Below are 26,248 nucleotides of genomic sequence, written 5' to 3' on the forward strand. Positions count from 1 at the left end.
GTAAACCAATAACGGAGAAGGTGGGCGGAGTCCAAGTTCACTGATGTATAAAAGCCTGCGAAGTAATTTCAAAAAACAATATCGACGGCACCGGCAGACGTTGACATTTCTGCGCATTCAAATCTGAAGAAAATATAAACTGAAATTATCAATTTTCTTTCAACTATAAATATATACACACACGAACGCTTTTCGTATCTACATCGTATTTACATTAAATCACTTTAAAATATTCCTGTAAAATGGTAAGTTAATTTGTCCGTATTCGAAAAAGTTAAGCTGTTAACTTAAGTTAGCCGTTAGCCGACTAACGGTCATTCTTCTTTTCAGATTTACAATCTTCACATTATCAATAATTTGATGCTTAATGGTCAAATTAAACGAGTAGGCAAACTGAGACACTTTTTGACGTTGCTAATTGTAATTAATTTGATTGAATGTTTTCCTTCAGCGCGAGTGTATCTCCATTCATGTGGGTCAGGCGGGAGTTCAGATCGGTAACGCTTGCTGGGAGCTGTACTGTCTCGAGCACGGCATTCAGGCGGACGGGCACATGCCCAGCGACCAGACCACCTCAGGCGGAGATGAATCCTTCAACACCTTCTTTAGTGAGACCGGCGCCGGGAAACATGTTCCCAGAGCCGTGTTTGTGGACCTCGAACCCACCGTCGTTGGTCAGGATGCATTTACACTGCACTACCTTTATAGACCTTTACAAAAATGTCAAAATACCATACTGCAGTTAGTGTACCTACTGTAAATCGTAATACAATTAACGTTACGTAAAAATAGTTTAAGATTTTTTTTTTTGTGGTGGCTAATATCAAGTTACCAAAGTTTATTGTAGTAAAACTAATAGTATTTTGACAGAAACGTGGTTACAGAAAGTGTTTTTTCAACCCTTTCCCTCCAAAAATTTGTCCATCTCACCATCCCAGTGTTATTTTAGCATTATTTACAGTACTATTATGGTTTTTATAACATTTTGAATTAGCTTGTATTTGAATTAGCTGTTTTAATTTAAATTTTAGTTTAATTTTTTAGCAAATTTTATGTATTTTGTCATTTAAGGGCACATGAATTTTCAAAAAGTCATTTATAACAAATACCACATTACTCAATTAAAAATTGCAAGTTTTGATTGCATGGTCAGGGCTCAACGCTAAGGATTTTTTGTACTGGCCGGTTGGGCCAGTGGTTCAAATTTTTACTTGCCCCACAGCAAAAAATTAATAAAAGTAAAAGACAAGAAAATGGGCCTATAAAATAACCATAGTTTTTGTTGTCTTTGTTACATTTGACCTCAATAAATAGGGTTATGACACCAAAAGCTACTAGATTAAAGGTGCTCTAAGTGATCCTGGGCAGAGTAACTTCCTGTTGAGGTTCAAAGTGTTGTCAAACAAAACAGGCTAGCTAGACCCTCCCTCCTCCTCCCCCTCCCCTCCGTGCTTCCTGAAACAGTCATGAACGTGCATTTAAAATCATTCTTGTCGGTTATTGGCTGGAGCATGTTTATTATGTTTTGTGGTCCAGTTTGTTTTTATTGCCGTTTTCGGAGCTTACAGAGGCGACTACAGAGAGTTTTTTTACAGTGTGTTCAGGGGACAGGCAGCTAGCAGATATTGATGCGATGTTTGCTGTATGTGACAAAAAATGTTTTGCCTTAAAACATGTGACATCACTTAGAGCACCTTTCACTTATATTTTAAATATTGTTAGACAAATAAACAGTAAGTAATAAAATAGTAACGAATAATCAAATTACAAGTAATCGCACAAATGAATACAACAGAACAAACATAAATGAAATAAATGGTGCTTTTCAAGTTTTTCATGTAGGTTTAAACAGGAGATTTTCAGGTACAGAAATTGTAATCTAATGTATAACTACAGCATAGATTCAACTTTATTAAAATTAATCAGTCAAGAGCAGTTACAGATGCATAAATAATGTTTTGAAATGTTAAAAATATAAAACGTTAAATACTGTTATTTGAAATTATTAAAAAAAGACACTTTAAAAGTGAAGTTAAACCCACCAGTAGGTGTCAGTGAATCACTGTTAATGAGTGAATCATTGAGATTCAACCGATTCATTCAAACAGCTGATTCGTTCAGGAAGTGTTGCTCAGATACGCAAAACAATGCTTTGGACTTTGGAACTATTCGTTGGTGAAATACAGTGAAACAGATGATTTGGTGTCTTAAATGTAAGTCACTTGATATTAAGTTATTGCTCATTAAACTGTACGCTGAATATAATAAATATCACATTTGTAAACTATAATATTTGTTAACTATATTAAATTATATAAATATGAAATATATTAAGGGGCATTTTGCCCCTTATCTTGAATTCTGGGTCATTCTAAAGGCATTAATAGACTAAATCATGCAGTGAAAGCATACACTGTAAATATGCACGCACACTAGTCTAACCTACTAGACTACATCACGTAGTGCATGCTTGCACCCAGTGGGTGTGTTTTTGTTTGGTTTTTGTAAAGTGAGGGACATGCTCGATTATATTAGATCGTTAAATCAACAATTATGATATCATAAACGATATATAACGCACACCCTACAGCACTGGCCCGATCGGGTAAGTGGCCATTCAGTCTACTGGCCCTTGCGTTGTTCACACTGGCCCCGGGCCATCAGGCAGTCTTTATTGTCGAGCCCTGATGGTGACATATATACATATATATACACATACATTATATATATATATATATATATATATATATATATATATATATATACATATACATACACACATACAGACACACAATTTAAAGGACCAGTAATATGCATTATAAAAATAAATAGGGTAATTTCCCACTTCAATGTCCTTTTTCCATTTAGATGAGGTTCGAACTGGAACATACAGACAGCTGTTTCATCCGGAGCAGCTGATAACTGGGAAGGAGGATGCCGCCAACAATTACGCCAGAGGCCATTACACCATTGGCAAGGAAATTGTAGACCTAGTACTTGACCGTGTTCGCAAACTGGTAAGACATTTTTCTAGTGATACTGCTTTTGTCGCAATTACTTTTTATAGATGAAATAAGTTTGTGCCTTTGTTTTTAGTGCGATCAGTGCACTGGACTACAAGGATTCCTCATCTTCCACAGCTTTGGTGGTGGAACTGGATCGGGTTTTGCTTCACTGCTGATGGAGAGGTTATCCGTGGACTATGGCAAGAAAGCCAAGCTTGAGTTTGCGGTTTACCCTGCACCTCAGGTACCATATTTTAATTTAGTTCCTTTCACTTTAAAGTAGCAATGAAACTGTGTAGCATCAGCTCTTTTCTTATATATTGTGACGTACATACGAGTGAAATGGTTTATTGAAAAAGAAAAATGTTGGGGGGGGCTACTTGGCTCAGTCCATCAGCAGATCTGAATGCAAGCTTGCAGTTGTAAGAATGGACTAAATGATTGGAGAAGTCCATCATACATCACAGTGTTTAAGGTGCAAGACACTCAAAACATTACAAGTACAACAAACTGTTTTCTTTGCGATATTTCTTGAGGTTTCCACCGCAGTGGTAGAGCCCTACAATTCCATTCTGACCACGCACACCACCCTCGAGCACTCAGACTGCGCTTTCATGGTGGACAACGAGGCCATCTATGATATCTGCCGCCGTAACCTGGACATAGAGCGCCCCACATACACCAACCTCAACCGCCTCATCGGCCAGATCGTGTCATCGATCACTGCCTCCCTGCGCTTCGACGGAGCTCTCAACGTCGACCTGACAGAGTTCCAAACCAACCTGGTGCCTTACCCTCGCATCCACTTTCCCCTGGTCACATACGCCCCGGTGATCTCCGCCGAGAAGGCGTACCACGAGCAGCTGTCCGTCGTGGAAATCACCAACGCCTGTTTTGAGCCGGCCAATCAGATGGTGAAGTGTGACCCCCGGCACGGGAAGTACATGGCTTGCTGTATGCTATACCGTGGAGACGTGGTTCCAAAGGATGTCAATGCTGCCATTGGAAGCATCAAGACCAAGAGGACCATTCAGTTTGTTGACTGGTGTCCCACAGGGTTCAAGGTCAGTCTGTGTCTTTTAAGGGCAATTCACACTTCATCGAGTCTGAGAAATGACATACTGTAATCTGGTGATTGCCCACATTGGTCGGCATCTGTTAGTGCAGTGTGAATTGGCCTTTTTTCTACATTGAAAACAAAACACTCTTCAGATAGCAATATGGGTAAATATTACAAGTGCAACAACTGAATCATTTATGTAAAATTCAGCTATCCATACACAGGGCTTCCATAGACTTGTCTTGTATGATAGATAGCAGTTTCTTAGGTACAGTATGTCAAATAAATAAATGTAAATAAATAAAACATTTTCCTGCCAGTAGCTGGTGACTTTTGGAGCTGCAACACGGTTTAACTAGACCTAGACCTTAACTAGACAATTAAAATCAGGAAAATCAGTTTTACCAACAAACAAAGACTACCTAGTATGTGCTGTATATGTGACGCAATATACACTACCATTCAAAAATTTGGGATCAGTAGAATTTTGTTTTGAAAGAAATTAACACTTTTATTCAGCAAAGGATTAAATTGATCATGACAGTAAAGATAATTATAATGTTGCTGTTCTTATGAACTGTTCTTCATCAAAGAATCCTGAAAAAAAGTGTATTATGGTTCTACAAAAATATTAATCAGCACAACTGTTTTCAACATTGGTGATAATCAGAAATCTTTCTTGAGCAGCATTTCTAAAGGATCATGTGACACTGAAGACTGGAGTAATGATGCTGAAAATTCAGCTTTGATCACAGAAATAAATTACATTTTAAAATATTTTCAAATAGAAAACTGTTCTTTTAAATTGTAATAATATTTCACAATATTACTGTTTTTACTGTATTTTTTGATCAAATAGATGTAGCCTTGGTGAGCAGAAGAGATTTCTTTCAAAAACATTTTAAAAATTTTACAGACCCCAAACTTTTAAACTAATGTATGTAAATATTTGCATGATGTTGTTAGGTGTGGAAAAATGCGTAAACTTAATCCTTAAACTGCTTTTCTTTTTACTTCAATCAGGTTGGTATTAACTACCAGCCACCAACTGTGGTTCCAGGAGGTGATCTGGCCAAAGTTCAAAGGGCAGTCTGTATGTTGAGCAACACCACAGCCATCGCTGAGGCCTGGGCCCGTCTGGATCACAAGTTTGATCTAATGTATGCAAAGAGAGCATTCGTGCACTGGTACGTTGGGGAAGGTATGGAGGAGGGCGAGTTTGCGGAGGCCCGTGAAGATTTAGCCGCTCTCGAGAAAGATTACGAAGAGGTGGGAGTCGACACTCCCGACGGAGAAGGCGAGGAGGGAGAGGAATAAATGTGATTTTACTCTTAAATATTCTTAATATAGCAATAAATGTTGACATTTGACTTTTGTTAGTCTTTTAGGTTTATTAATCAGCATAAAAAAAATCTAGTCACCATAACCACTAATCCAAACAGCTACAATGTACAGTACTTTACATAAGGAGTGTTACAGGTTACCACACTATAGATAAAACAGTTCAAAAGGGTTCTGCACCATTAATTGTCGTCAGAAACAAAAAGTTGTAGATGGCTTTGAAGATTTATCAAAGCACAGCGACGGTGTGATAAAATGCTTTCTTCATTAAATGCCACTTGTTTGTTCTGTTGCAAGGCACATTTTGATTTCTTTTACCTGTACTTCTTACATCAGTATAAGTGACTTTACTCTCTAACGTTACAGACTTGCATAATAACATCCTTCATATAAAACGTGCACAAGAATTGTCACAACCCAGCATGACAATTTTACTTCAAAGTACCTGCACTTCTCTGCAAAGACAGATTTCATCTGAAATACAGTGCCAAAATAGATCACTTTACATATTGGAAACTTTGTAAACAGTGCTCTAATTATTTCAATAATATAATCTTCTATTTAATATGGTAGCTGTTTAAGGATAGTTTGATTCAGTTTAGGATAATTAAACTGTTTACTAAAGTCTGATTAACACCAGAAGTCTTCATATAGCAGACCTACAGTCAGGCTGGTCTGTTAATGCCACATAAGTATTTAAACATTTAATGTTTAAATGAAAACAAAAGAAATTAAAGGTTAAGTCCAACAAACCTATATTCCAAACCACTTAACGGAGCTCTCATGGAACAGATGGAGTGCGTCTTTGGTCAGTTTTAACCCAGAAGTCCAAAATGCTAATATCGTCTCATTATCATTACAGTGACGATAGGAAGGTTTCCTCACAGATACAAAAGTACACAGTAAAGTTGTCTTACATGTGCATAAGAATCTTTTTTTTTGCCCGTTTTTGAGAATCAAATCCATTTCAATATCATTTTCAGTCAAATAGGGATATTTACATGGGAAATGCAATACCCCCCCATTGTCAAGTCATTTACATTACTTTTCCGATGAAAACTTTTGATTCTGAATCATAGTCTTAATGCATCTCATAGCATTTAATGTTCTTCAAACAAACTGATATCAATATATTGTTAAGCAACAGGCAGGTCCACACAAAATCTGCAGGCTTTTCTCTGCGGATTATGGGGGGAAAAAACAAAATTCTGAGGACTGGATTTAAAGGGATAGTTCACTCAAAAATGAAAGTTCGTTCATCATTTCCTCACCCTGAAGTTGTTCCAAACATGTATGAGTTTCATTCTTCTGTTGAACACAAAATAAGTATTTTAAAAAATGTCAGTAACCAGACAGTTGAGGGCACCCATTGACTTCCATAGTATTTTTTTCCTATTATGGATGTCAGTGGGTGCTGTCAACGGTCTGGTTACCAGCATTCTTCAAAATATATTCTTTTGTGTGTTCAACAGAAGAAAAAACTCATACATGTTTGGAACAACTTGAGGGGGAGGAAATGATGAACGAACTTTAATTTTTGGGTGAACTATCCCTTTAAATGTGGTAAAATTTGTTAAATAGAGTTGAGATTAGGGATAATTAAATATACCTAAATATTTAATACTTACAACTGGCAGAGAATGTGCAGATATCTGCGGAGTTCTGTGTGGACCTGCAAATGGGTCACAAACCCAAAATTGCTGAAGATCAAAGTGCATTTAAAGAAAAAGGGGGAGAAATGGCATTTCACATTCTATTGGAAAGGTTCAGGCAGAAGAACATCATTGCATTATAAAACCTGCCTGTGGAGGAAGACCAGCGCTGGGTCCTTGAGCGAGTGCTTGTGAGTATGGGTATGAATATGATGGCACCATGTTTGGCAAAGGAGCACCGACGCTCTGAGAGTTGTAAGGGTTGGACGTGGCTGATGGTCTTGCATGAGCTGGAGAACCATTAGCTAGCCTTTGGAAAGGTGCGGTGGAGTTTGGGTTCTCCTGAACTTGTGAAGGATCATTAGTGGAACCCTGAGGAAGATGAACACCCTTCAGCACCATCTCCTGTAGCTTATCGATCTTGACGCGCCTCAGATGCGCCAGCTTCCTCTTGCTCTGGTAGTCATCAATGAAGCTGTCCAGAGGGAAGGATCCATCCAAGAATGAATCGGCCATGTTCTACAAAACATTGGGAGAATCTTAGGACGTTCTAATTCAGTAACTGGTGTTACGCATTTCTGGAAAGATGAAAAATGTCCTTACCTCTGTTTCTTCCTCGATCTTGGCTCCTTCGGTTTGCAAAAGAGCCAGTAATGTGTCTAGTGAACGGTTTCCTGAAAAAAAACACCCAATTTAAAAGATGATTACATACAAAATAGCATCCAGTTATCTCCATTAGACTGTCACATTAATATTACATTCTTTAAAAGGATTAGTTCACTTCAGAATTAAAATTTCCTGATAATTTACTCACCCCCATCATGTCATCCAAGATGTTTATGTCTTTCTTTCTTCAGTCGAAAAGAAATTAAGGTTTTTGCGGAAAACATTCCAGGATTTTTCTCCATATAGTGGACTTCACCAGCTACCAACAGGTTGAAGGTCCAAATGTCAGTTTCAGTGCAGCTTCAAAGAGCTCTACATGATCCCAGACGAGGAATAAAAGTCATCTAGCAAAAAAACCATTTTTTTTTTATTATATGCTTTTTAACCACAAGTGCTCGTGTTGCTTTGTGATGTGCCATGCATTACGTAATCATGTTAGAAAGGTCACATGGGACATAGGCAGAAGTACCGAGCAAGAGTTTACAAAGCGAATATACAAAGACTAAGTCAAATTACCTTTACAAAAATAGACAACGATTTTGAAGTTTGAGGAGAAAATTAGATGTTTTTCGCCCTATCGCGGTACTGTAGCCTACGTCACTTGTGACCTTTCCATCATGTTTACGTAATGCATGCCACATTAAAGAGCAGTGCAAGACGAGCATTTGTGGCTAAAAAGTATTTTTTTAGAAAATGACTTGAGTTTCACTAGATAAGACCCTTATTCCTCGTCTGGGATTGTGTAGAGTCCTTTGAAGCTGCACTGAAACTGTAATTTGGAACTTCAACCCGTTGGAAACTGTTGAAGTCCACTATATGGAAAAGAATCCTGGAATGTTTTCCTCAAAAAACGTAATTACGTAATTACAAAAACGTTTTAATTCTGAAGTGAACTAATCCTTTAAATAGATGGTTATCTCAGAAATGGTTATTTTTCATTTGATCAAATCTGATCAAATAATATCGAGTCACGGAAGACATTAAAAATTAAGGTTAGCACTTGAAACAGAAGATCAAGTTGTGCTTAAATGCTAAAATAAAAGAATGATATACTGCGTCCTTTCAAAGGGCTCATAAACAGTATGTATCAGAAGAAATCCTCATAATGCAGGGAGTGTTTTGCATTGTGTGGATAACTTTACATCAGTATACAGTTTCTTATGGAAATTATTCAAGCGGTCTCTGTGTTGACCCTGATAAACACAATAATTTTCAAAACTTTTGCTTAGGTAAACTGTTACTCTGACAGTTTACCTGTAAATATAAAGTATGGAGAAAACGGGATAAATACAGAGCATGAAATACAACCCTTCAGCAACACTGTCAGTTTGACCTGACATGATCAGTATCCAGTGCAAGTCATGAGAGCAGCAAATCATCTATAAAAAGGAAGCATTGTGTGGCCAAACAGGTTCAACGGGATGTTTTGTTTTACACCAAAGGAGGAAGACAAAAAGGTTTGGATAAAAGAAAAATATGCTGTTTTATGTTCCCATCTACACTGAAATATTTCAATAATTTAAGTGTAGGAAGTATTTGGATTCCTAAAAATATCTGAAAGTAACTGTCTCAAATGCTTCAGGATAGTTTCTCTTCTCTAACTTAATTTTCTTTATAAAAGCTGTTTTTTGGGTGATTTTTAGTGCATGTATGAAGTCAGTCCTCCCCAATTTCACACAGGTGTTCTATTAGAGGAACTGACCAAAATAACTATTAACGAAATCTTCATTTTCAACGCCATCCATTGTTTTATTTTAAACAGAACAAATGTTTGTGAAGTGGTCTGAAAAGTGCGGTAAGCTCATGTCACCTAGCGTGGACTTGCGGATCTGATAGGACTCGTGCAGGTCTTGTAAACAGCAGTAGCGTTTGGTCAGCTGGATCTTCTGATGGTCCAGTTCAGGCTGCAGGCTCAGGTTCTGCTCCGCCAGGCTGCGATTACTGGCGATCGTCAGCTCTTTATTCTGCTGCATATCCTGCATCTGTGATGACAAACAAAGTCAGAAACAAGAGAAACTAACCAAACATCTGGTCTCCAAGACATAATTAATGTGCAACATATGGAAAAAATACACTAATATGGAATTCAAAGTAAATTAACTACATAACACACAAGAAACAAACAATTCCTGCATCAACTTTGACTCATCCTGATCAAACCATTTATATAAATGGAAACGCTTGCGTGTGTTCTGCACTTACAATTTATAATAGTGTATATTGCAATGATCTTTTAAAATATTTTACAATGCAAAGCAAGATTATTTAAACAGCACATATACAATAAAGCGTTTTACATTGGAATAAAGAAAATGACTGAAGACAAATGTCAAGAACTTAAAGAAATTTTAAAAATAATAGAAATACCGCTAAGGTAAGAATCCATGTAAATAGTTTAAAATAATGTAATGATTTTTATTGTAACATAATTATTACATAATATGGTAATATTACATGGAATGTTAATAATCGAAGGGATAGTTCACATAAAATTGATGCAAGTGCTTGGTGCAAAAAACATTTTACCACTTTAACAAAATCTGCTCGTTTCAACACTCTTGAACGAGTTGGAGATTAATGTTTTGTAAATAAAGTGGTAAAATATGTTTTTTGCACAAACAAAGCACTCACATCACTTAATAAAATTGAGGTTAAACCACTGGATTCACATGGATTACTATTATGATGTCTTTACTACCTTTCAGAGGCTTGAAAGTGGTAGTTGCGTAGACTGTCAACGGAGGAACAGAAAACTCTTTATTTCATTAAATAGATCCTCATTTGAGTTCTGAAGATGAAGAAAGATCTTATGGGTGTGGAACGACATGAGAGTGAGTAATTAATGACAGAATTTGCATTTTTAGGTGAACTATCCCTTTAATTATCACATTAACTGAGGTAATATCAGCATAGTAATGAAATGGCTGAACATACTCAATCCAGAATAGATTTGCCTGTAAAATACGTGCCAGTCTTTATATCACAATCATATTTTTGTCTTATAAAGGCAGTTCATATTGCCTCCATTCTGAAATATAACTCTGTTTTCATTCCATCTATGTATCCTGCCCCTCCTTAAGTCAACAACTCTTTTAAACAAATCAATAGTGATGCAGTCAAAGGTGAAAGGTCTCCATTCAAGAAAACAACAAAATATCACAAAACCAGCAGTGAAATCAGAGCTCGAGCGCCTGTCACTGCTCTACACTCACTGTCAAGAGAAACTATAGTCATATTTCAGGATAAAACGAGCGTTTCGTGGCTGACATGTATGCGGTCACCTACCTCGTCCATCTCCCTGACGATTTTCCGGAGCTTGTCATCGTCCTCCAGCAGTTCGTGTAGCTGTGTGGTGGAGTACGAGTGAAATCTGTTCTCGAAGCCGGACATTTCTCCCATGGCTTTGTTATTGTGTCTCTCCGCTGCCGCAGGGAAGTCTCTTGTGTTGCTCCTCGACCGGAAGCCGAGTAATTCCCGTCAAATCAGCGCCTGTGAATGGGCGTGACGTCACGCGCGTGGACGTGGGAGCGACGTCAAGAGGCCATTCATGGAAAAAGGATTTAGTAAATATAGTTTTATTATATAATTTATATAAATATGATTTAGTTGATATCTTTACGTTTATACATTCAACATTAATTTCCCCATAATTTGCACACAATTATTTATCATTTATATTATTAGACATTATACGGACTACTAAATTATGTTTCACTACAATGACAATAATTTTAGTGTATCACTTCAGGTTGCTTATTTGAAACCCATTTCAGCATCTGTTTGATTTTTCTTAAATGATTTGTTGCATTTAATAAGAAAAATCTTTATTTATTTTTTTTTTTTTAATAGATTTAACCCATAGCTTCCGTCACAAATACTAGTTTCTAATGATAATAAATTCATATGAAATCACCATCTTAGAATATTTCGCGTTCCAGGGGGTAAAATTAGAGTTTTTGGCAGGGCTCCCCTGGTAAAATTCGCATTCCATGTGCTAAATATCATGTTATTTGGGGTCGGACATGAAAAATAACCTGCGGCAACAGTTTAAAAGTAGCCCAATTGACTCTTCACAAAGACCAAAGAAAGTTACTGTTGCTTTGTCCGACAAGCCATGGCGCTGTCACGTCACACGCATTGTAAAATACATCGCGGAGCAAACAGGACACTGACAGCACATCGACAGACAAGACAGAGCAGGTTACTTATGATATTAAACAAAGTCCCAGCTTTCAAATTGTGTAGTTTTTAAGAAATTCAAACAATAAAAACCGTTTTGTGTCTCTTTAATGTGTCGTGACAGATTGCTGTAGCGCCTCAGCTCAAGCGGCTCGTGAACCGATCATCTCTTATTACTAGTTCTTTTATAGCATCAATATTAATCATAAATGAACATGAGAAGAAATGTTGTGTCAAATGCGGAAAGACGTCAATACACACCATTTTTCAAGTTCAAGTCCACCGAGTCCATCTTCTAACTCCTGACTGCTTTGTTGGACAAATTGACGGATTCGGCGTTATGATTGGTTAGATTGCTTGTCAATCAAACTCCCGGCGAAGGGTATATATGGACGGGTTACTTCCTGGTTGTCGTTAAGCCAGCTCGAGCACTTCCGGTGAACTGTTAGCTGTTCATTCTGTAGTCGTTGTACATCGACACAAAACCATCTATGGTTGACTTTTTAATGTTGTATTTATATTTTAATGTAGTTATCACATTTACCTAATTTGCCAATAAACCAGTTTTATTGATTGCAATAAAGACGAAGCTATTGGGACTGTTTTAAAATGCCGTGTCTGTAATTAGACACGCACACACATTTTTTCCCCAGCACTTCAAATGTTATTTTTAATGTGATGACCACAAACATTATTTGTTCATCCTTCTGAGATTGTCCCCATTGTAAAACCGAACGTTTAAAAATATAGGAAATTTAACATTTGATAGAAAACACTTATCTAAAAATATAAAAAAGACAGTAATTAGCATTTTAACCACCAGATGGCGGCAAAGTAGCATTTATTTGCGCACATATCAGCCATTTCCTCTAAACGTTTTTCACTTCGTTTTTGACTAAATATTAAACATTATAAAATAACTAGGTTTAAAATACATTTTGTCAATGTGAGGTATGAAATACTCACAAAATCTTATGAAAAACAATAACTTTTATTGTGAATTACACAGAAAGCGAGCACCGGGCTCTCCCTTTGTAATCACAGCAGCTGTCAGTCAGTGCAGTGCAAGATCAATGATTTCAGCACACTTGTGAAAACACACATTTATTCAATTAATCTAACTAAAGTGCACAATAAATATTTAATTTTTGAAGCTTTTTTCCACATAAAAGTGTGAAAACTAATGGTCGAATTGAATTTAGCCGAGGAGGAACATTGAGGTACGTCTTGCGTTTGAATAACTAAATTAATGCTATGCCACACTATTTAAGTGACTATATTTTGATTATAAACTAAGTTTACACTACTGATGCTCAACACACCAGCAAATGACATCTCACCGGAAGTTTTCGAGCTGGCTTATATTAATGCGTAAGTTCTAAAGAACGCTCCGTGCATATAGTCCATTCCACGGGAAAACCGCGGACTTGGCAACACTGATTAGCATCCACACCGACACACGATATCTTTCTGTTAATTCTATACGCGCCTGCAGTTTTGCCGTCTGTCGCTTTAAATGCTCGCTTTAAATCAGGATGGATTCTGATTGGCTAGCAATGTTTTTTGCGCTCGTCATCAGCTGAAAAAAAACATGTTCGAAAGTAATTCTATCGTTATAGTTGTGGTGTGGACTTTATATTTAGAAATATTTTTAGAGTTATATCTTTATCGTTTTGGGTTGAATGGGCCTTAAATACCATTATATATGATTATAATATAAATATAATTAAGTTACTTAAAAATGTAATCTGATTACGTAACCCAAGTTAATTTTAATGCGTAACCCCCTAACACTGGTGGCACTGCATGTGTAAATTTGTAGATGAAAAACTGAGGGTTGACAGAACTAAAAATGACAATAAAAACATATTCATCTCTCTTTTATTCTTCATTTGAACAAAATACAAATGAACAAACAGAATCTAAATACAACAAAACCTGTGCGTTGTTCTCACGGACCAATTACGACTGTCTGAAAACATTTCAACATTATTCAAATACACATTTCTGATTTTTAAATATAAAATTCTATGGTATGAACTCAAAATCTATTTCTGGAATATATTCATGCTTTAATGCAATACAACAAATTTAATCCAACTGAATTCTATTAGATACACTGTTTTTCTAAATATAATTCAATTTATTTGTGTCTCACTAGATTCTATGAAATCCATATTTAATATCATACAGTTCGAATATATTTATACAATATGATAATAAAATCTTAAACTTAGTTTAAACCTCTTCTTCTTGTTCTCTGAAGAGGGTTTCCAAAAAAAAAAAAAAAATCACAATATACATGCATGAATCTTATCTTAACACACATGAGCTCAGCAGTTCAAGCTGGCACAGCTCTGCAGATCTAATTGAAGAATCTTGAATAAAATCCAAGGTCTGAATGACTCACGCGCAATATGGTCAATGTGGGTTTGGAAAAGTGCGTCACTTGCTGCGTTAGTAAGGTACGTAAAAATATCATACATCTGTGAGTCTCATGTGTTTGGGAAACTGCCAGTGATGCTGTGCTTGTGACTCAGATCATATCTCATCATAAGTGTGAGGACAAACATGGTTTGAGTGTTTGATCAGCCGGGTGCTTCGGGTTCACGTAAGGGATGTGACACGGGATCTGTCCGAATCCAGGTCTGACTTGCCGGGGGTGCAGGTAGACTAAGGATGATGCTTCTATTCAAACACAAATAAGAAAGATAAAAGGGGAACACATCATGTCAAACAGTCATTTGCTAATGGAGGAGCATCTCTTTGTATCACAGTACTCACAGTTAGGCCGAGGGGTCAGAATTAGAGGGGTTTGTTTGGACGGACGGGTTCATTGGCTCCAGAGGAATCTTCACTGAGGGGAGGGAGTCTTTGGGACACTTTGACTGGGAGAAGACGACACCATTGCAACAGACAATAGGCATGCAGATACACTGCTGTTCAAAAGTTTGAGGCCAGTACGGTTTGTTTCCACAAAATTAAGACTGTTTTCAACATTGATAACAATAAGAAATGTTTCTTGAGCGGCAAATCAGAATATTAGAATGATTTCTAAAGGATCATGTGACACTGAATACTGGAGTAACGATGCTGAAAATTCAGCTTTGATCACAGGAATAAATCTTAAAATATATTCAAATAGAAAACAGTTCTTCTCAATTGTAATAATATTTCACAATTTTACTGAATTTTGATCAAATAAATGAAGCCCTGGTGAGCAGAAGAGACTTCTTTCAAAAACATTAAAAAACCAAACCCCAAACTTTTGAACGGTAGTGTATATTCTGTAAGTGTACGTACCCAGGGTCCAACATTAACGTGAAGCTGTGTGGTGCTGCCGGCTTTTCTATAATAGACTATTTACTGCTTTGATTCAAAGCGCTTGCATCAGATGATAAACATTTAGCGATATCGAAATTTAAACCATGCACTTTGTTGGTGTTCCTACTTAAAGGCACAATATGTAAGATTTTTGGGTTAAAATATCTCAAAACCACTAGAGCAATGTTATACATTTTGTTGATTTGAGTACTTACATTATCCCAAATGTTTCCAAGAATGTTTAAATCCAGAGAAATAAGCCATTTTAACCTGGACACGAACAGCATCTGTGCGTCACCTACCCGCGTTACCCTCAGTTTACGGTTTTATCTTGTAAAAAACCATGGAAACACCAAAGACGCTTTAATATGTGTTTTATTAGACAGGTGAGCAACTGTTTGGATACATTCATTGACAGAAAACTAATCATTGTTATATAGCTCAACACTGTAAGTCTTGTTGTTTAAATCTCGTTTTCTTGATTTACCACGAGTACCATGTTTTACCATGCCTAATATCGATCTAACTTACTGCAGTGTGTATTAAGTGTCTCATAGTAGCCGCCGAGCGAACGCACAGAGTAGCATCAAAACAACTTTCAACACACAAATGTATCTAATATGATAAACAGCGCTGCGTTACCCCACACACGCTTGACTGGAAGAAGCAGCAACTGCAGCATAATAAAAGCTCCACTGCTCTCGAGACACGTGTCGCGCTCGTCTCTCATTAGCAATCGCTCCAGCGGCCTCGTTCCGCTCCACACTACAGTAAGGATAATATATCTTTAAGAAATGAGCTCATCCATGAATATGATTTCTGCCCGAGTCCCTTCCCATTTCTTTTCCACCGGCTGTAGACGTGAAGACTACACCTCCCATGATTCCACGAAATCAAGGTGTCATCAAGCTACGCGTTTGTTTTGAATAAGTGACCTCTAGTGGCGAAAATTACATATTGTGCCTTTAAGTTACCAGCAAACTGTTTAAAACTTGTTAATTCTGGACCCTGAATGAATGAATATTTCATGCAAAAACATTCAGCACTGTAAAAATGACCACAAACCACACAATAAAGGCAGGCTGTAATAAAGGACTAAGAGACATTACAATCAAAATGACAATTATGACTATGCTAAATGGACTCTGCTTGTGTTGCACAAGAGGAAAAAAATAGGAGGGATTAAATGGTAATAAGTGTTATAAAGTGCCTTCTCAGCAACACTGTGGAATTAAAGGAAAAAATATTAAAGATTAAATCACAAAACATAAGATGTTCTCTGTGTTTATGAGTGTATCAGCATGACAACATCTCACACATCTATTTGTTTTTACCTCTTCATCACTGTTGTTGTGTTCATCTGATTTGGCTTTTTTCTTCTCTTTCTTTTTCTTCTCATCCTCCTTCTTCTTCTTGTCCTTTTCAGGCAAGATGTCGTCCAGCCAGGCCAGGTCATGCTGCGAGAAGACCAGGTCCAACATCTTCCTCACGACCATCAGGCCCAGAATCTGACGGAGGAACAAGTCACAAAATTACAGAAAGTAAATGACATACTAATAATCTGGGAGAGTTATATATGGGTGGATCTCACAAAAACTCCAGATCATATTTTATCCCACAATAATATAAATTCAAAATACAATACTTTGCATTGAGGAAATAGAGCCTATTTTAGGGCCGTTTAAATGTTTTTGCACTATGACATTATTTTCATGAAAATTAACCATATTTTTTAACAATTCTTCAGAATAAAAATAAAAATACATAAAATACACACTACATGGTAATGTTCTGAGAGAGTCACGTGTGAGTGAAGTCTGGTCATATTTCATCGCAAAATAAAATACAATTTTAAAAAATGCATAGAGAAAATAAAGCTATTTTAAGGTCTTTTAGATTTTTTTTTTGCAGTATGACATTATTTTCATGAAAATTAAGCATACATCTTTTTTTTTTTTTAATTTTGCAGAATAAAAATAAAATACATGCTACATGCTAATATTCAAAGAGATTCACATTCAAGGAGAGGATCTCATGACATGTCCAGGTCATATTTCACTGTAAAAATAAAATAAAATAAAATATAAAATAAAAAAATAAAATAAAATAAAAAAATTGCATAGAGAAAATAAAGCCTATTTTAGGAACATTAAGATGCAAAATAGAAGAAAAAAAGAAAAATTGCATTATGACCATTTTCATAAAATAAAATAAGTATAAAAAAATAAAATTAGCAAAATAAAGCCTATTTAGGAACATTAAGATGTGAAATAAAATAATAAAAAATATTATTAATATTAAATTATTTTTATGAAAATTAAGCATATTTTCAACATTTATTTATCTATTTTGTAATTATTCAGATTTGTTTCTTTATGTTTTGGGTTGAAACATGATCTAAACATCTCTTCATGAGATTCACCAACATAACACATCAGCTTGTGTTTTAAACACATTTCTAGTGGTCCAGAGAACCAGAATATGTGGAGAACTCGCACCATGACAGGGAAGATGATGGCGGCCACAGTGGACTTGAGGATCCAGAGGACGGCCAAGCAGGTCATCTGCACCAGGGTAAAGAGGTGTACACGCCGCAGGGGTACGTGCCGCAGGAACACGAAATCTGGCTGGTGCTTGGCTGGCATGAGGTACAGCTTCATCCTCTCCCAAAACTAAGTAGAAAAGTCTGGTAAAATCTACTGAAGTACAGTACATATATATAGTCGTGCTCAAAATTATTCATACCCTTGGTAAATATGACCAAAGAAGGCTGTGAAAATAAATCGGAATCATTAATACTTTTGATCTTTTATTTAAAAAATCTAAAATCTACAAAAATCCAACCTTTCAATGGAGAATAATAATTTTAAATGGGGGGAAAATCTCATTATGAGAGAAATCATACCCTTTTATTCAATATTTTTTGCAACCTCCTTTTCCCAAGATAACAGTTCTCATTCTTCTTCTATAATACAGAATCTGGAGAGATTCTGTAAGAAGGAATGGTCAGGTGTTCTCAAAACTCTTCAGTCATTACAGGTGAAGACTCAGAGCTGTTATCTTGGGAAAAGGGGGTTGCAAAAAGTATTGAATAAATGATTAATTGTGAGCAGTGTGTGTTAGAGAAAAACATTTCTCTCATAATGAGTTTTTCCCCCCATTTAAAATTATTATTCTCCAATGAATGGTTGGATTTTTTTAAATAAAAGATCAAAAGTATTAATGATGCAGATTTATTCTCACAGCCTTCTTTGGTCATATTTACCAAGGGTATGAATATTTTATATATATATATATATATAATATATATATATATATATATAATAACTATCAAACAGCTACTTTTAAGGCCTTTTGAAGCACAAAAGCAAGAATGTAATACAGTCTCATGACATGAGGAAAAACAGAACATGAGGAAGTGCTATTCTGCTATTTTAAAGGTTCTTAATTTTGTTTTGGAGTCTCCTACAATAGGTTTACATGCATCAAAGGTCAAAAACACTTTAATTTTCTCATAATATACATTGCAACATCAGCTCTTTTCTCACAGTATCTGAAACGTATATCAAGGATTCGGTCTCTTTAAACCCTGCCTTTCCAAGAGCATACTCTACTCTGATTGGTCAGATGGCCCAGTCTGTTGTGATTGGTCGACTGCTTACAGCACATGTCATAAACAAAACACCCATTATCATATCTGAATTTTAGCTCCAGATCTTTCTCAGCACTTGATGCACAGTGATACAAACAGTAATGATGTGTCAGTTTTACCGTATCAATTCCAGCGCGAGTTCACATTCACAAACAGCTATATTACACACTACATTCAAAAAATCATAATATGGGCACTTTAATTTTTGTTAGAACCATTCGTTTATTACAGCAGATCTGAATGTACCTGAATGCCATGGAGAGAAGCGACGCCCATGTACAGGAACACACCATACAACACAGGCATAGGGATGTACTGTGCAGAAATACACAAAATTATTTGTACACATTCTGAATTGCACTAAAGCCCTATTCAGATAGTAATTGTTTCTCACGGGGACGTCTGTAAAAATACATTTTCATGGTAGCTCAGTGATAAAACTCAAGCAGTTGTTTGGCGATTTATTGAAGGTCGAGTTCTGGTCAGTCACATGATTGTCAGCTGCAAACAAATTTTCTGTTATTGCTTGGAAAACTAATAAATTCTGTATTTGGTGAGAGAAAAAACACAGACATTCTGGATTCAGGTGGTAATGAAATCACAGTCGAACCCCGGTAAATGTTGCAATTACTTTACAACCCAATGAGAAACAATTATTATCCAAATAGTGCTCAAGAGACAAAAACAAGCATTATTTTATAAAAGTAAAGATCAGTTTTGATTACCTGCAGTATTGGTGCAAGGAAGACAGACACTCCAGTGAGGACAAACACCAATGTGCCTGTAAGTCTCTGTTCCCTGTATTAAACACAAACCTAATGATCCTCACAACTACTGTACATGACAAAATACTTGTGCTAAATTCTACAAAAAAGGTCTCGTTTGACTTACCGCACACCAAGAAACTGTGGCTGCTCACCAGGAGCACTGGACTCACTTTCCATCTTCAGAGAGTCGATGTGGGCAATGGAAATGACCGTGGCCGCTACGTACCAGGGCAAACCCATGAAGGAGCAAACGGCCATGAGAATGCCCACCCAGAACAGGTCCAGATGATAACCACAGCCTTTCTGCTCCAGTGAAAATGGTGAAAAGACATTTATCAATGCTACATGGAACAACACATTTCTGCTTATAGACATGCATGAATATCATAACTCAACATCATGGTGCTCGGAGATTCTGGATGGTCACCAAAGCGATTCTGTATGATTGTTCTGAGTGGATGCTAACCAGTGTTATTTTAGTATTATTTATATACTATTATTGTATTAATTCATTTTTAACATTATTAATGTTTAATTAATATGAAATAATAACCCTAAAAATCTTATTTTATACAGAGGCCCAAACTTAGAAAAAAATATGCAACTTGGTGCAGTTGCTGATATTTATATGGCCAAAAAGTAATATGAACTTCTTATAGCTTGTAAATCAATGAGATCTTCATAATGGTTTAGCAGACTACTTACATAAATCTAAGAATTTAAATATCACCTTACTAAGACATCTTATTGGCAGATATAGTGACAACTGATAGTTATATGCATTTTATGATCAAAGCTCTGTAGTTTTTATTGTGGGGGCAAAACATATAATGCAACGCAATACAATGATGACTGAGACAAATATAGCTTCCTCAAAAGTCTGTTCTATCATATTTGATACATACATTTTAACATGATTTTTCTAAAAAAAAATGATGTATGGATAATCAAGTAAACCTTTAGTCCAGTAAATGTTCATCTTTTGTGATATGAATTCGCAATTGCAAGAAAAAATGTTATTGCAACTGTTCTGACTTTTCCCCCACAATTCTAACTTCAGAATTGCGTGATATAAACTCACAATTGCAAATAATAAAGTCAGAATTACGATATAAACTCACAATTGCGAGTAATAAAGTCAGAATTGCGATATTAACTCACAATTGCAAATAATAAAGTCAGAATTGTGATATAAACTCACAATTGCGAGTAATAAAGTCAGAATTGCGTAATATAAACTCACAATTGCGAGTAATAAAGAAAGAATTGCGATATAAACTCACAATTGCGAATAATAAAGTTAGAATTGCGATATAAACTCACAATTGCAAATGATAAAGTCAGAATTGTGATATAAACTCACAATTGCAAATGATAAAGTCAGAATTGTGATATAAACTCACAATTGCGAGGAATAAAGTCAGAATTGCGTAATATAAACTCACAATTGCGAATAATAAAGTCAGAATTGCGATATAAACTCACAATTGCGAGTAATAAAGTCAGAATTGCGTGATATAAAGTCACAATTGCGAGTAATAAAGTCAGAATTGTGATATAAACTCACAATTGCAAATAATAAAGTCAGAATTGTGATATAAACTCACAATTGCGAGTAATAAGGACAGAATTGCGTAATATAAACTCACAATTGCGAGTAATAAAGACAGAATTGCGTAATATAAACTCACAATTGCAAATAATAAAGTCAGAATTGTGATATAAACTCACAATTGCGAGGAATAAAGTCAGAATTGCGCAATATAAACTCACAATTGCGAGTAATAAAGTCAGAATTGCGATATAAACTCACAATTGCAAATGATAAAGTCAGAATTGTGATATAAACTCACAATTGCAAATGATAAAGTCAGAATTGTGATATAAACTCACAATTGCGAGGAATAAAGTCAGAATTGCGTAATATAAACTCACAATTGCGAATAATAAAGTCAGAATTGCGATATAAACTCACAATTGCGAGTAATAAAGTCAGAATTGCGTGATATAAAGTCACAATTGCGAGTAATAAAGTCAGAATTGTGATATAAACTCACAATTGCAAATAATAAAGTCAGAATTGTGATATAAACTCACAATTGCGAGTAATAAAGACAGAATTGCGTAATATAAACTCACAATTGCGAGTAATAAAGACAGAATTGCGTAATATAAACTCACAATTGCAAATAATAAAGTCAGAATTGTGATATAAACTCACAATTGCGAGGAATAAAGTCAGAATTGCGCAATATAAACTCACAATTGCGAGTAATAAAGTCAGAATTGCGTGATATAAACTCACAATTGCGAGTAATAAAGTCAGAATTGCGTGATATAAACTCACAATTACGAATAATAAAGTCAGAATTGCGTGATATAAACACAATTGCGAGTAATAAAGTCAGAATTGCATGATATAAACTCACAATTGCGAGTAATAAAGTCAGAATTGTGATATAAACTCACAATTGCAAATAATAAAGTCAGAATTGTGATATAAACTCACAATTGCGAGTAATAAGGACAGAATTGCGTAATATAAACTCACAATTGCGAGTAATAAAGACAGAATTGCGTAATATAAACTCACAATTGCAAATAATAAAGTCAGAATTGTGATATAAACTCACAATTGCGAGGAATAAAGTCAGAATTGCGCAATATAAACTCACAATTGCGAGTAATAAAGTCAGAATTGCGATATAAACTCACAATTGCAAATGATAAAGTCAGAATTGTGATATAAACTCACAATTGCAAATGATAAAGTCAGAATTGTGATATAAACTCACAATTGCGAGGAATAAAGTCAGAATTGCGTAATATAAACTCACAATTGCGAATAATAAAGTCAGAATTGCGATATAAACTCACAATTGCGAGTAATAAAGTCAGAATTGCGTGATATAAAGTCACAATTGCGAGTAATAAAGTCAGAATTGTGATATAAACTCACAATTGCAAATAATAAAGTCAGAATTGTGATATAAACTCACAATTGCGAGTAATAAAGACAGAATTGCGTAATATAAACTCACAATTGCGAGTAATAAAGACAGAATTGCGTAATATAAACTCACAATTGCAAATAATAAAGTCAGAATTGTGATATAAACTCACAATTGCGAGGAATAAAGTCAGAATTGCGCAATATAAACTCACAATTGCGAGTAATAAAGTCAGAATTGCGTGATATAAACTCACAATTGCGAGTAATAAAGTCAGAATTGCGTGATATAAACTCACAATTACGAATAATAAAGTCAGAATTGCGTGATATAAACACAATTGCGAGTAATAAAGTCAGAATTGCATGATATAAACTCACAATTGCGAGTAATAAAGTCAGAATTGTGATATAAACTCACAATTGCAAATAATAAAGTCAGAATTGTGATATAAACTCACAATTGCGAGTAATAAGGACAGAATTGCGTAATATAAACTCACAATTGCGAGTAATAAAGACAGAATTGCGTAATATAAACTCACAATTGCAAATAATAAAGTCAGAATTGTGATATAAACTCACAATTGCGAGGAATAAAGTCAGAATTGCGCAATATAAACTCACAATTGCGAGTAATAAAGTCAGAATTGCGATATAAACTCACAATTGCAAATGATAAAGTCAGAATTGTGATATAAACTCACAATTGCAAATGATAAAGTCAGAATTGTGATATAAACTCACAATTGCGAGGAATAAAGTCAGAATTGCGTAATATAAACTCACAATTGCGAATAATAAAGTCAGAATTGCGATATAAACTCACAATTGCGAGTAATAAAGTCAGAATTGCGTGATATAAAGTCACAATTGCGAGTAATAAAGTCAGAATTGTGATATAAACTCACAATTGCAAATAATAAAGTCAGAATTGTGATATAAACTCACAATTGCGAGTAATAAGGACAGAATTGCGTAATATAAACTCACAATTGCGAGTAATAAAGACAGAATTGCGTAATATAAACTCACAATTGCAAATAATAAAGTCAGAATTGTGATATAAACTCACAATTGCGAGGAATAAAGTCAGAATTGCGCAATATAAACTCACAATTGCGAGTAATAAAGTCAGAATTGCGATATAAACTCACAATTGCAAATGATAAAGTCAGAATTGTGATATAAACTCACAATTGCAAATGATAAAGTCAGAATTGTGATATAAACTCACAATTGCGAGGAATAAAGTCAGAATTGCGTAATATAAACTCACAATTGCGAATAATAAAGTCAGAATTGCGATATAAACTCACAATTGCGAGTAATAAAGTCAGAATTGCGTGATATAAAGTCACAATTGCGAGTAATAAAGTCAGAATTGTGATATAAACTCACAATTGCAAATAATAAAGTCAGAATTGTGATATAAACTCACAATTGCGAGTAATAAAGACAGAATTGCGTAATATAAACTCACAATTGCGAGTAATAAAGACAGAATTGCGTAATATAAACTCACAATTGCAAATAATAAAGTCAGAATTGTGATATAAACTCACAATTGCGAGGAATAAAGTCAGAATTGCGCAATATAAACTCACAATTGCGAGTAATAAAGTCAGAATTGCGTGATATAAACTCACAATTGCGAGTAATAAAGTCAGAATTGCGTGATATAAACTCACAATTACGAATAATAAAGTCAGAATTGCGTGATATAAACACAATTGCGAGTAATAAAGTCAGAATTGCATGATATAAACTCACAATTGCGAGTAATAAAGACAGAATTGCGTGATATAAACTCACAATTACGAATAATTAAGTCAGAATTGCGTGATATAAACTCACAATTACGAATAATAAAGTCAGAATTGTGATATAAACTCACAATTGCGAGTAATAAAGTCAGAATTGCATGATATAAACTCACAATTGCGAGTAATAAAGACAGAATTGCGTGATATAAACTCACAATTGCGAGTAATAAAGTCAGAATTGCGTGATATAAACTCACAATTACGAATAATAGTCAGAATTGCATGATATAAACTCACAATTGCGAGTAATAAAGACAGAATTGCGTGATATAAACTCACAATTACGAATAATAAAGTCAGAATTGCGTGATATAAACTCACAATTGCGAGTAATAAAGTCAGAATTGCGTGATATAAACTCACAATTACGAATAATAGTCAGAATTGCATGATATAAACTCACAATTGCGAGTAATAAAGACAGAATTGCGTGATATAAACTCACAATTACGAATAATAAAGTCAGAATTGCGTGATATAAACTCACAATTGCGAGTAATAAAGACAGAATTGCTTGATATAAACTCACAATTACGAATAATAAAGTCAGAATTGTGATATAAACTCACAATTGCGAGTAATAAAGTCAGAATTGCATGATATAAACTCACAATTGCGAGTAATAAAGACAGAATTGCGTGATATAAACTCACAATTACGAATAATAAAGTCAGAATTGCGTGATATAAACTCACAATTGCGAGTAATAAAGTCAGAATTGCGTGATATAAACTCACAATTACGAATAATAGTCAGAATTGCATGATATAAACTCACAATTGCGAGTAATAAAGACAGAATTGCGTGATATAAACTCACAATTACGAATAATAAAGTCAGAATTACGTGATATAAACTCACAATTGCGAGTAATAAAGACAGAATTGCGTGATATAAACTCACAAATACGAATAATAAAGTCAGAATTGCGTGATATAAACTCACAATTGCGAGGAATAAAGACAGAATTGCGTGATATAAACTCACAATTACGAATAATAAAGTCAGAATTGCGTGATATAAACTCACAATTGCGAGTAATAAAGTCAGAATTGCATGATATAAACTCACAATTGCGAGTAATAAAGACAGAATTGCGTGATATAAACTCACAATTACGAATAATAAAGTCAGAATTGCGTGATATAAACTCACAATTGCGAGTAATAAAGTCAGAATTGCATGATATAAACTCACAATTGCGAGTAATAAAGACAGAATTGCGTGATATAAACTCACAATTACGAATAATAAAGTCAGAATTACGTGATATAAACTCACAATTGCGAGTAATAAAGACAGAATTGTGTGATATAAACTCACAATTACGAATAATAAAGTCAGAATTGCGTGATATAAACTCACAATTACGAATAATAAAGTCAGAATTGCGTGATATAAACTCACAATTGCGAGTAATAAAGTCAGAATTGCGTGATATAAACTCACAATTGCGAGTAATAAAGTCAGAATTGCGTGATATAAACTCACAATTGCGAGTAATAAAGTCAGAATTGCGTGATATAAACTCACAATTACGAATAATAAAGTCAGAATTGCGTGATATAAACTCACAATTACGAATAATAAAGTCAGAATTGCGTGATATAAACTCACAATTGCGAGTAATAAAGTCAGAATTGCGTGATATAAACTCACAATTGCGAGTAATAAAGACAGAATTGCGTGATATAAACTCACAATTACGAATAATAAAGTCAGAATTGCGTGATATAAACTCACAATTGCGAGTAATAAAGTCAGAATTGCATGATATAAACTCAAAATTGCGAGTAATAAAGACAGAATTGCGTGATATAAACTCA

The 26,248-nt window shown here is 35.0% G+C and overlaps 3 protein-coding genes across 7 annotated transcripts in view; 1 reads left to right on the plus strand and 2 right to left on the minus strand.

Moving 5' to 3' along the window:
• The first annotated feature begins 273 nt into the window (after positions 1-273).
• tuba7l (tubulin, alpha 7 like) lies at positions 274-5,406 on the plus strand. The gene is made up of 5 exons (XM_067397496.1): positions 274-674; positions 2,869-3,017; positions 3,097-3,249; positions 3,542-4,069; positions 5,089-5,406. The coding sequence occupies exons 1-5, from the start codon at positions 554-556 to the stop codon at positions 5,380-5,382; spliced, it is 1,245 nt and encodes a 414-aa protein (XP_067253597.1). The 5' UTR covers positions 274-553; the 3' UTR covers positions 5,383-5,406.
• A 1,517-nt stretch (positions 5,407-6,923) lies between these two features.
• On the minus strand, positions 6,924-11,174 carry vps37bb (VPS37B subunit of ESCRT-I b). Its single transcript, XM_067397498.1, has 4 exons — positions 11,010-11,174; positions 9,535-9,706; positions 7,662-7,732; positions 6,924-7,577 (listed from the first exon to the last, which is right to left on the minus strand). The coding sequence occupies exons 1-4, from the start codon at positions 11,121-11,123 to the stop codon at positions 7,188-7,190; spliced, it is 747 nt and encodes a 248-aa protein (XP_067253599.1). The 5' UTR covers positions 11,124-11,174; the 3' UTR covers positions 6,924-7,187.
• Positions 11,175-13,846: 2,672 nt separating this feature from the next.
• Positions 13,847-26,248, minus strand: part of slc4a5b (solute carrier family 4 member 5b) — a 48,874-nt gene continuing 36,472 nt past the window's right edge. For all 5 annotated transcript variants that reach the window (XM_067397502.1, XM_067397503.1, XM_067397500.1 and 2 more), the window contains 7 exons: positions 19,771-19,949; positions 19,605-19,677; positions 19,126-19,194; positions 17,726-17,899; positions 16,562-16,735; positions 14,688-14,791; positions 13,847-14,591 (listed from right to left, as the gene is read on the minus strand). In XM_067397502.1, coding sequence (XP_067253603.1) covers positions 14,690-14,791; positions 16,562-16,735; positions 17,726-17,899; positions 19,126-19,194; positions 19,605-19,677; positions 19,771-19,949 — 771 coding nt within the window. In that variant the 3' untranslated portion in view covers positions 13,847-14,591; positions 14,688-14,689. The remainder of the gene's footprint in view (positions 14,592-14,687; positions 14,792-16,561; positions 16,736-17,725; positions 17,900-19,125; positions 19,195-19,604; positions 19,678-19,770; positions 19,950-26,248) is intronic.

Source organism: Chanodichthys erythropterus, chromosome 10 (assembly GCF_024489055.1).
Source record: "Chanodichthys erythropterus isolate Z2021 chromosome 10, ASM2448905v1, whole genome shotgun sequence".
NCBI classification, from domain to species: Eukaryota; Metazoa; Chordata; class Actinopteri; order Cypriniformes; family Xenocyprididae; genus Chanodichthys; species Chanodichthys erythropterus.

Coding starts and splice junctions, on each gene's coding strand:
- tuba7l (XM_067397496.1), top strand. CDS start 554: ATGCCCAGCGACCAGACCACCTCAGGCGGAGATGAATCCTTCAACACC. Junction 675..2,868: donor CCTCGAACCCACCGTCGTTG/GTCAGGATGCAT, acceptor TTTTCCATTTAG/ATGAGGTTCGAACTGGAACA. Junction 3,018..3,096: donor TTGACCGTGTTCGCAAACTG/GTAAGACATTTT, acceptor CTTTGTTTTTAG/TGCGATCAGTGCACTGGACT.
- vps37bb (XM_067397498.1), bottom strand. CDS start 11,123: ATGGGAGAAATGTCCGGCTTCGAGAACAGATTTCACTCGTACTCCACC. Junction 9,707..11,009: donor TCGTCAGGGAGATGGACGAG/GTAGGTGACCGC, acceptor TTGTCATCACAG/ATGCAGGATATGCAGCAGAA. Junction 7,733..9,534: donor GATCCGCAAGTCCACGCTAG/GTGACATGAGCT, acceptor GTTTTTTTTCAG/GAAACCGTTCACTAGACACA.